We start from the raw sequence: 9,940 nt of genomic DNA on the forward strand, positions 1-9,940 counted from the left end.
AGCTCCCGGGCAGCGACGGGCGGCAGAGCCGGGGCAGAGTGCTCCCGGAGCCGGGACAGAGGCTTCTCTCCGTGTTGTAGGAGGGTGTTTAGGGGTTCAGGATGAAACAGTGGAATAAAACTGACCTTGGGGAAACGACACCGCCCGCAGCCCCAGCTGCCACGTCGTACGAGACGATCGTGTTGTCTTCAATCCGCTGCAAGATCTGCGGGGGGGAAAAAGACATTTCCTCAGACTGTGCCCACAGGTCTGCACGTGCCAACAGCCGGGCGATACGGACCCTCCCCTAAACCAGCAGCAGGATTCAAAGCAGCCAGAGTGTCTTTAGCAGCTGATCTGAGGCTGAGGGGGATGAACTCTTTGGCAGAGTGCTCCCAGGTTTGTGTCCTGCCCTGGGACTGGTCCCTCTGCCCTTCTGGGGGGGGCCCAGGCGTTGCCGCCAGCTCCCCGCCACACCACCGGTGCTAAACGCCCAAAGCCTCCCAAGGCAAAGCAGGCTCGGCTCCGGCGCTGGCCCAGCGCCCTGCCCACCTCATGGGCTGTTGGACAGGCGCACGCATGCAGCTGGCGACCGCCGAGCATTCGGATCGTACGGCTGAGCGGCGGAGATTTAACGCCCGAGTGACTCGGATCCAGCGAAGCTCCAGCAGGGCCTGGGCACCGCCGCCAGCCGGCGTTGGACTGGGAAGCTCCAACTCTCCACTCCAAGGAGCTCCTGTGATTAAGCCATCTTTGTCCAGCACACTCACCTGGCAAGCTGCCACTGTTCTGTTCCACAGGATCATCTTCTCGGGCTGGAGAATAACCTCCTGGTAAACCGTTTCAGCAGAGCACTGCAAGAAAGCCTGAGGACAGAGCCGGAGCCGTTAGCCACCCTCCCACTCCACCTTGGGAAGATGATTTTTAAGGAACGCAGGGCAGATCGCAAAGAACAACGGGGATAACACAGGAGGGGAGCAGCGAGGCTGGCGTGGCTTGAGCACACGCAGAGCCAAGGCTGGCAACCCTCTCGCGCCCAGGGGCCTGGGGGGCACACGTGGAGTCGGAGAAAACAGCCAAGTGTCTGTCTGTACCACAGCGAGACAAACGGACCTGGGGGCTGGCTCCTCTCCCACCCTCACCCCCATTTATCAGCAGTTCTGCTGTGCACACAATTGCTTCGGCAAGTTGCTGAAAAGCTATTCCGAGCTCCAGCACAGCCAACATCCATTTCTCCACGTCCCCGTGGGACAGGGGATCTTTGGAGGCAAACGGTTAATGCAGGAAAGTGGGAGCATCCAGCTTTTTCCTCACAAATACAGAGCTGCTCCATCGGATACAGAGCTGCTCCATCGGCAGCTCGTGCCAGCGAGGCAGCATATGCACTGGAACAAAGAAAAGCCACCGCAGCCCCGATGCTTCATTAAAGCGTGGTTCCCAGCCAAGCCTCTCCAGCGAGAGGGCACAGAGCACGGCACTTCCGAGCAGCTCTTCCCCATGCCAGGCAGCAGCAGACGCACGCTCAGCCCTGGTCTTGCTGGCAATTAGTTGCAATTAGCCTCCTTGGTCAGATTAGTCCTAGATGCTGGGGTTGGAAACGAATCTTGCAGTCACCTGCTCCCACTTCTACCAGCAGAGACTGGGGCCCAGCATATATCTGCTGGGGAGTTTGTCTGCCAGCCAAGGGGCTTTCCTGGAGAGATTCCCTAGAGCGTGCGGTGTGGTTCATCTGTCTCCAGCAAAGAGAGTGTGGTTTGCAGCCTGACCTGTCCTGCTGGGGCCAGGGGAGAGCGTGAAAGCTGAGCCGTGGCTCTGAGCACGGCCATCGCTCCTCGCCTGCACCACACAGGCTGCGGAAGTGATCCAGGGAGGTTCTTACCTTTAAAATAAAGGTCTTGCCATGGAAAGGTATTTCAAAAGTGTAAACAACGTCACCAAAGTCCTGTGCAAGAAATAAGAAAGTTACATTTACGTTAGCAAAATAAATGGCTTCTATCCGGGGTAAAAGGCTGCTGGGCTGCAAACACTGCGGCTGCAGGCGCCGTCCCACCCCACGTATCATCCTGAAGGACCCTCCCCAGCCCTCAGCTGTCCCCTGTGCCCCCACACTGGGCAGCGACCCCAGCGCTGAGCACGTTTCAGATGCACATGCAGAAATTTCCATAAACAAAACAATACCCAGGGCAGCAGCAGTGACGAGGCAGAGAAAGAATCTGCCCCGTGCCAGCCCGCAAACCCCACGTCAAGGTCAAATTCTCTTTGTAGCGAGCTACCAAGGCAGGGCAGGAGGGAGGGGGTTTGCCAACACTGCTGTTGTTACCTCCATTGGAGAAGAGACTCCCCAGAGGGGTTAGGGATGGACAGATGATAACCTTTCACCATTAGCCCTGTGTTAAACTCTGATTAGTCTATTTAAATCCGTCCCCCTTTGGATAAAGAAAACAATCTGCCCAGCTAGTTTGGCATCAGACAATGGATCACTTGACAGGGGAATTTTAAACACCAGATGAGACTGCACTTTGCAGGACTCTCACCCCACTCATGCAGAAAGCAAGGCTGGTTTTAGGGGGCAGAGACACCGCCCCTTCCTCTCCACCCTTTGGGGAGAGAAGGGAGCTCGAGGTACCCCAGAAAACTCTGCCGCAGCTTAGGGAACGACCCAGCGCGGTGAGGAAAGGGGCAGGGCAGGGCTCGCTCTGCTTTGTGCACCTCCATGCTGCCCGAAGCCACAGGCACGACTTGCAGACCCCCTTGGCAGAGACACCCCCCCAATTTACACTCCAGCACTCCCAAGGTCCCTGTCCTGGGGACAGAGGGGCCACCAAGAGCTTTGGGGTGCGAGGAGCAGTCTGTGCCCCACACTCCTGGGCCAAAGCTGGCCAGGAAGGCCAGACCACAGCTTGGCTCGTCCCCAGCATGCTCAAAGGGACATTGCTGTGGGGCCAGGGCAGACACTGTCCCCCAGCACGGCCCCGGCGGGGCCAGCGTCCCCTCCGCTGCTCCCCACACCGTGGCCACAGCTCCACGTCCTAACGCCTCCCAAAGGTGAGCTGTCCACCCCTGCCTGCCTGCATCTAGAGGGAGGAGTGACGGGCTCTCTCCTGTCAAACAGGAAGGCAATTAAACGTCTAATTAAATAAGAGGGGATTTTACATTCAACTGAACTGGAATAGATTCCTAATTCAATCAGGTAATTGTAACGCTTGTTAATTTTTCATGTCGCAAGGAGGTTTCAAAAGCCTCATTTGTCCTCCCCGGTTTTTGCTAAGCCATCCGTGCTTTCTGCCGGCAGCGCTGCCCCGCAGCTGGGGCGGGGGGACACTTGCATTGTTTTTCTCAAACTTCCAGTTCTCCTCCTGGGCGAGGATTTGGTCCACAACCTCCATAGCATCCTTGCCTTGTCGGACATACTCTTTCTCCTAGGAGAGAGGAGAGCATTTCATCAGCTGGGTTTGCAGAAAGCCCGAAGCGTGCACGCGAGGCTTGCTGCCCCCCTCCCAGGGCTGGCAGAGGGGAAGGGGATCTCTCCCATCACCGCACCGCAGAAATCTCTTCATTTGGGTCACTGAGGCCTCATTTTGGAGCTCAAAGTCACACTCCCTGCCCTGGCTTCTATCCACACACCAGCTGCGCCTACCAGCGAGCCCCCCGCCTTGACGCGAGGGCTTCCAGCAGGCAAAGGGCTCCGAGATGCCCAGAGCCTCCCCCTGCGGAGGTGCCAGACCTGGGGCTGAGCAGCAGCAGAACCGCTCGGACAGGAGCACAGAGCAGCAGCCTGCGCCCAGCCAGGCTCGGGGAGGCGAAGGTCAGAGGGGATGGAGGAGGAGAGGCTGTTTGTGGTATGTGACCGTGTAACTGGGGACTGAAGAGGGAAGAGGAGAGAGGCACAGGCAGGAGGCAGAGCCGGAATGAGATCCTGCGGGAAGCACGCAGCCCTGGGGAAGGGGCCGCTGCTTACCTGAGCTGTCAACACCTTCCTCCCTGCACCTTCCTCATCCGACTCGTTGTCCGACCCTAGGAGGGGAAGCACACAATTAACAGACGGTTGATGAAGATCCCTGGGACAGTCGGTGCCCGATCCCCGCGCTGTATCCCATGGGAAGGGCTGGCAGCAAGGGTGACCCCAGCACAGCCCAAGCCCTGCCTCCCCGATCCCCTCCCCGAGGCGCTGCTCTGCTCTCGGGAAGGCTGAGCACGAGCTGGATGTCAGCTACACCACAGCAACAGCTCCAGCTGCCATCTCCTCGCTCCCAGGCAGGGGACATCTCCAGAGCTGTGTCACCGGGCAGTGGCTTGCTGCCAGCTCGTATCCCACCTGCTTGTGGCAACTCCCCCCCGTGCCCTCATCCCAAGGGCAGCATTTTTCAGTACTTGAGCTGCAGCACTTAATCCCAAGACCACAACAAGCTCCGGTTTCCCGCAGAGCTGAAGCCAGGCGCACGGGGCTGAGCCCGACTCCTCTCCGCAGATGGCACAGAGGCGGCACGGCATCCCTCCCCTGCCACTGCCAGGGGCCGGGATAACGAGATGGAGCTTGAGGGGGAGGCGATGACGAAGGTTAGGAGACCCAGAAGGAATGCTGCAAGGGGAAACGAGGTGGCCTGGCTGCCAGCGAGGTGACAAAGGGATGGCAGAAGGGCAGGAGAGCAGACCTTACCTGCGAAGGACTCTGGTGGGGAGTAGAACTGCCCCTCGGAGAGGGCTCTGGGGTAGAGCAGGGGCCCGCGAGAGGCTGCAGCCTGGGCTGCCAGGTACCCTGCGAAGCGAAGCACCGGGTTTTACACACGTGGGGTCCAACAGTTCAACACCGAGGGGTCCTGCAGCCCCCACCACATCCACCCCCACTCAACCACCCTCCCAGCCACTTTCTTCCAGCCACAGCTGGTCTCTTTGCACCGACACCAGCCAGCCCACAAGCTTTTCAGCTCCTATTGCCTCATCTTTTGTTTGAGACATTTTATCTGCATGGAGATCAATGGGCTCTTTTGCCTGTCAAATCCAAAGGCGATTAAGCATCTAATTAAATAAGAGCTTCCCCTGGAAGCAATTTGAAACCTGAGCCTAATCCAATAGAGGCATTAAACACTTGATCATTTTTCATCTTAAAGCCTCCTTGCAAGACCCAAACATCCTCTGGTGTTTTCCAGGCAGTCAGCGCATTTCTGATGGAGCCCAGCTTGACAAATCCTCCTCTGTTTACGTGCCGTTTCCCAGTCCTAGTTCCTCAGTTCAGCCTGGAAGAGGGACAAACTCCTCCTGCTTCTCTAGGACCGGGTAGCCGTGCCAGGCTGAGCACCCGCTCCCTAGAAGGGCCCTGAAGTTACAGGTGCCCGGCGCTGCAGGGTCATTTGTAAAGCATTAGGTCAGACTCAATCTCCGTTCGGTCTGACCTCAGCGACCAGAGGCTGTGAAATTTCACACGCCGTAACTCACGCCGTGCCCCTGTAACGTGGCTGTAACTGAAGCAACCCTCTCCGAAAGGTCTCCAGCCTGGATCCAAAGATTATCCAGAGCCGGAGAGTCCAACAGTCCGCCTGGCACTTGTCCCACTGTTTCAAAACATTTTCTGCGATGCGGAGGTGAGCCCTGTTTCCAACACGTCTGGCTTCGGGATCCAGACATTGGGGAGTTTGGCACATTTTTCTCCACTCAATTAAAAGATGCTTTTTATAATCTGGTATTTTCTTCCCCTGAAGGGGCTCATATACCATCACAGAATTGAGTCAGGCACTTCCCGTCACAGCCAGCCTGGAGACCACTTCTCCATAGATGTCATCGCTGCCAAGGTGCTGCCAAAGCAGCAGCTACCCCAGGCCTGGGACCCTGACCTGCCAGCTCCTCCCAGAGAGGAGGAAAACACTTACACCGTTCCTCTTCTGCTTCCTGAGTTAGGACTTTAAAATCCAGGAACCAAGTCTCCAGCCACGCAATGACGAACGAAACAATGGGAAGTAAATAACCAAAAGCCCCTTTGGTCAGAAGCTGTGTGGAGGAAAGTAGAAACCACGGGGAGTTTATACAAATGGGAAAACAGCGGCGTCCAGTAATCACAAAGCAATCCCCTGCAAGCCCCAGGCAACCAACCTTGGAGAGGATGACCTTCACGATCAGGAAGGCACTGGATACCAATGTAGTGACCTGAAAAATAAATTTACATCTCTCAGATCCCTGCAAACATGAGGAGGAGAGAGAAACTAAAAACAGGAAAGCAAAAATTGCCTTCTTACCGCTATGACCCACCAGTGGCGCAGCTTTACGATGGCATAGGCCAGCAGCAAGACAAAAAACCGAAAGAAAGCCAAGACCTTTAAAAACAAAAAAAGCCATCGACACCAGTCACTGCCCTTGTCCCCGTGCCAGCTGCTGGGAGGACACCGACACGGGCCAGCTCCGAGGACCTCGCCATCGAGACAGATGGGGTCAGGGCTGCAGCAGGATGGGCTCCGACCCGCCCGATGTCGCTGAGCCAGGCGAGGGACAAGGCTGCAGAGAGCCCCCAGCCCTCCGGCACGCAGAGCCTCCCTGCCCAGCCCTCGGCCGCACCGCTCCGAGCTCCAAAGCTGCTTTCTCACCTGCAGCAGGCTGGGATACTCACAAATATATCGAAGAAAGAGGTCTGAAAATTGTACTCGATGATTTCATTCTCCAAGTTCTTCTGAATGCCATCCTTGGTCTGCAGGGGAGAGAGGAAAGCAGAGGGCTATTAAGTGCACTGATAAGAAACTAATGGCAGCAAGAACCCGGCCAAGCAGTGACCGGAGGCGACTGCCAGGTCAGGCTGCGCATCAGGCACACAAACGCCCGCCGCATGCACGGCGCGGGCTCGTCTGCCAGCGCAGGACCGCGGGAGGACACAACGGCCCATTTCACCCTCGGTTTCACACCGAGGGCTGCAGCAGCAGCAGGTACATTAAACGCTTCTACGTGGGGGCTCTCTAACGCTGAAAAGCCGCTCCTCTGGCTCAGCACATCCAGCAGCACCGACCACAGCTCTCACAGCCTACAGCCCTCGGTCGGACGCCGCCTCCCGCTCGTGCCCACCGCTTCCACGCATGGCTTCGGGTGACAGACTTCAGCTGTACGGGAGGAGACGCAGAGCAAGCGGAGAACCACGGGAACGGCTTCTCTAGCACCTCCAGTGATGTGCTGAACAGAACATCTCCCCCGGGAGGGCTCTCGGGGGGTCACTCAGCAACCTGGTGGAATTTAAGCTGCGCTCGTCCTCGCTGTGCAAAGTACCGAGGGGTTCCCTCGCCTTCCTCCCAGGCCAGCTGGCATCCCACAGCTCGCAGCAGCGCTGCGCTGCCCTCCAGGAAATCTGACGGAGGGAGTCAACCAGCAGGTTCAAACGTCCCGGCAAAGGGGGAGAGGAAGGAGAGGAGGAAGAGGGACACACAGACACAGACAGACTGCGAGGAAGAGCAAAACCGCTCGCTGGGATATTGTACAGGAACGCGGACAAAGCTCACAGAAGAGCTTTCTTGCCTCACCCCCAGACAATCTGGGGCCCCACAGCCCTGGTACTTTTGACACCATAAATCCTGTCCTCGGGAGCCTGGAATCGCTGTTTCTGAGGAAGGGGATGGCTCAGGTATCTGGAACAAATGCTTCACCTTTAGGCTATTGGTTTGAATGCAGCCCAGCTGGCCCGGGCGCTGGTGCAGGCTGACAGCTGTTTGATGAGCTGTGAGAAACAAGTTGGTGGATCTCAGGCCAGTTCTTGGCAGGCTGGTGTCCTGGCACCCTCTTGTCAGCCAGCCCAAGGACAGAAGAGGCAGCCACCGGGAAGCGATCCCTCTAGGTCAGGGCTGGGAGAGGGGGGCAAAGCAGTTCCGTGCGATCGCTCCAGCTGATCCGCGGCGACATGGCTCGCGCCAGCCGGCTTTGCTGAGCTGCCATGGAAAAACCTCTTCCCCGCACCACGACTCTGATACGAGATGCTGCAGGAGGAATGAGGAACAGGGAAGGCTTTGGATTGCAGTTTCTGGGAGGTGTTTTCAGTTTAAACACAGGCCACTGCCGTGAACGAGGAAGAAGAACCCTCTGAGGCATCTCTCCATCTCCGAGAGCAGCAATCTCGCAGAATTACAGTTTGCAGGCAACAGACATTTAACGAGGGCCAATTTGCTCCGCTTATCTCGCAGCGAAGGAAACCGTTTGATAAAAAAAGCATTAGTCATGATATAAAATCGTTGCTCTTCATAACAAGGTCCTAATAGCTTTAAATATGCAGCATCTCGGCTCAGGGCCCAAATATCAGCAGTTAGTCACTCGATAATGGCTACCTGCAAGCCCTACGCTCAGAATCACCCTGGTGACCGCGCGGGAAGATTATCTCCCTGGGGCTGGATGTTTTGATTTGCAGAGAGCAGCTCTCCAGAGAGCCCAGAGCACTGGGACAAAAGCAGGAGGCCGGGGTCCAAGTGGGGTGTGCAGGACACCATCGGCATCACTGGAATGCTGGCCCAGATGCTTCTTCCCAGCTGGGGGGTCAGGGGTCTCTTCAGGCTCTCAACACGGCACGGGCAGGGCGAGGGAGCTGCTGGCCGAGGCAATCTGTTAAGTGCAGACACCCAGGAGATAAGGAGGGCAGAGATAAGAGCCGCTAAGCGAGCACAGGATCCCGGTGGGTGCTGATAACTAAAGGCCAGACGCCAGCGGGCTGCACGCAGGAGCGCTGGGGTCTATCAGTTCATCTTGCCTCTCCGCTCAGGTTGTTCCACGGGAGGACACGGAGTACCCGAAAGCTGCCACCAGCATGGCTGAAACCAGTCGGGACCAGTTCAGGAAAAATAAAATAATAAAATACAGCCCAGGGATTAACTCCGACCTGATGGGACTGGGGTAAATAAACGGGATTTCCCTGGGCACTGCCACACGTTGAGCAAAGGCTGCAGCCTGCAGAGGCGTGGCAGTGCTGCGGAGGGGATCGAAACCCTCGTGCTCCCCTTCCCTAGTCCCCTGTGCCGCGAAGCAGCGTCTCCGGCTTTCAGAGGCTGAGATTAGTATGTCGGGACCAAAGCTCAAAGGCCTTTTTGTCTCTGCTCAACAGCTGGGCGGGCGAGAGGAGGGTCTGCACACCCCACCTCGCTCCCCCGACGCTCCGAGAACAAGGCGCCGCAGCAAAGCCGGCAGCTGCCTGGCAAACACGGCGAGCAGCTTCGCTCGAGGGGAGCAGGGGAGAAATGTGGCCAACTGCTCAACCTGGCGATTCCGCGGGCCCCAGATCTCGTTACACAACACCACAGAGCGCTCCACGCGACGGCGTTAACGACCCTGGGCGGCCCCAGCAGAGCCCTGGTGCAGGAAACGAGCTGGACTTTACACGAACTGCGCAGCGGCTCCCGCGCCAGCGCAAATCAGCAGAGCGCTGGGAAGAACAAACAAAGACTTGGCCCAAGACTCCTGAAACGGAGCAATTAACGTAGAGGGCACTGAACTGGAAAAACACAACTTAAAAGGGCAACGACTCTGCGGATTTGTTTCCCCAACTTACATTCAATTCGATTATCCACAACAAAGAGATGAAGAGCAGGTCGAAGGTGACGAAGAGGCAGAAGGTCCTCCTCACGTCCGAGATGGCTTTCCTCTTCTCCGGAGAGAATTAGCCGTACGGGGAGAAGCCCTGGCTCTGGGAGAAGGAGGTGCTGATGGAGGCTATGGCTGGGAGGCTGCGTTCCAGGTCGTGCTGCAGGTCCGTCGGCTTGCTCATCCTCGGCCCAAGAGACTTGGGTCCTACGTCGATCGGGGCAACATCTGCCAAGTCAGTGTGTCACCTGCGGGGAGACACAGCGGGGACACTCAGGGCTCCGGAGTCCCCACCTGCTCTCCCCCTCTAAGGGCAAATATTCCCATTACCAAACCAGATCCCGGCTGGTTTACACAGTTCCTGAGGGACAAGGATAACACCGGCTTTTTGGGCTGCCAAAGAGCCTCCCTCTGGGAAGGGAAGGCACCCAGG

At 57.4% G+C, this 9,940-nt stretch overlaps 1 protein-coding gene across 1 annotated transcript in view; it reads right to left on the reverse strand.

The window, feature by feature from the left end:
- Window positions 1-9,691, reverse strand: part of STARD3 (StAR-related lipid transfer (START) domain containing 3) — a 10,064-nt gene extending 373 nt beyond the window's left edge. Inside the window, 11 exon segments of the mRNA XM_010076641.1 lie at window positions 126-205; window positions 750-845; window positions 1,859-1,921; window positions 3,306-3,398; window positions 3,938-3,993; window positions 4,637-4,735; window positions 5,844-5,961; window positions 6,064-6,117; window positions 6,207-6,284; window positions 6,575-6,652; window positions 9,476-9,691. Of these exon segments, the coding sequence (XP_010074943.1) occupies window positions 126-205; window positions 750-845; window positions 1,859-1,921; window positions 3,306-3,398; window positions 3,938-3,993; window positions 4,637-4,735; window positions 5,844-5,961; window positions 6,064-6,117; window positions 6,207-6,284; window positions 6,575-6,652; window positions 9,476-9,691 (1,031 nt within the window).
- Window positions 9,692-9,940: the final 249 nt, after the last annotated feature.

Source organism: Pterocles gutturalis, unplaced genomic scaffold, assembly GCF_000699245.1.
Source record: "Pterocles gutturalis isolate BGI_N339 unplaced genomic scaffold, ASM69924v1 scaffold46188, whole genome shotgun sequence".
Classification (NCBI taxonomy): Eukaryota; Metazoa; Chordata; class Aves; order Pterocliformes; family Pteroclidae; genus Pterocles; species Pterocles gutturalis.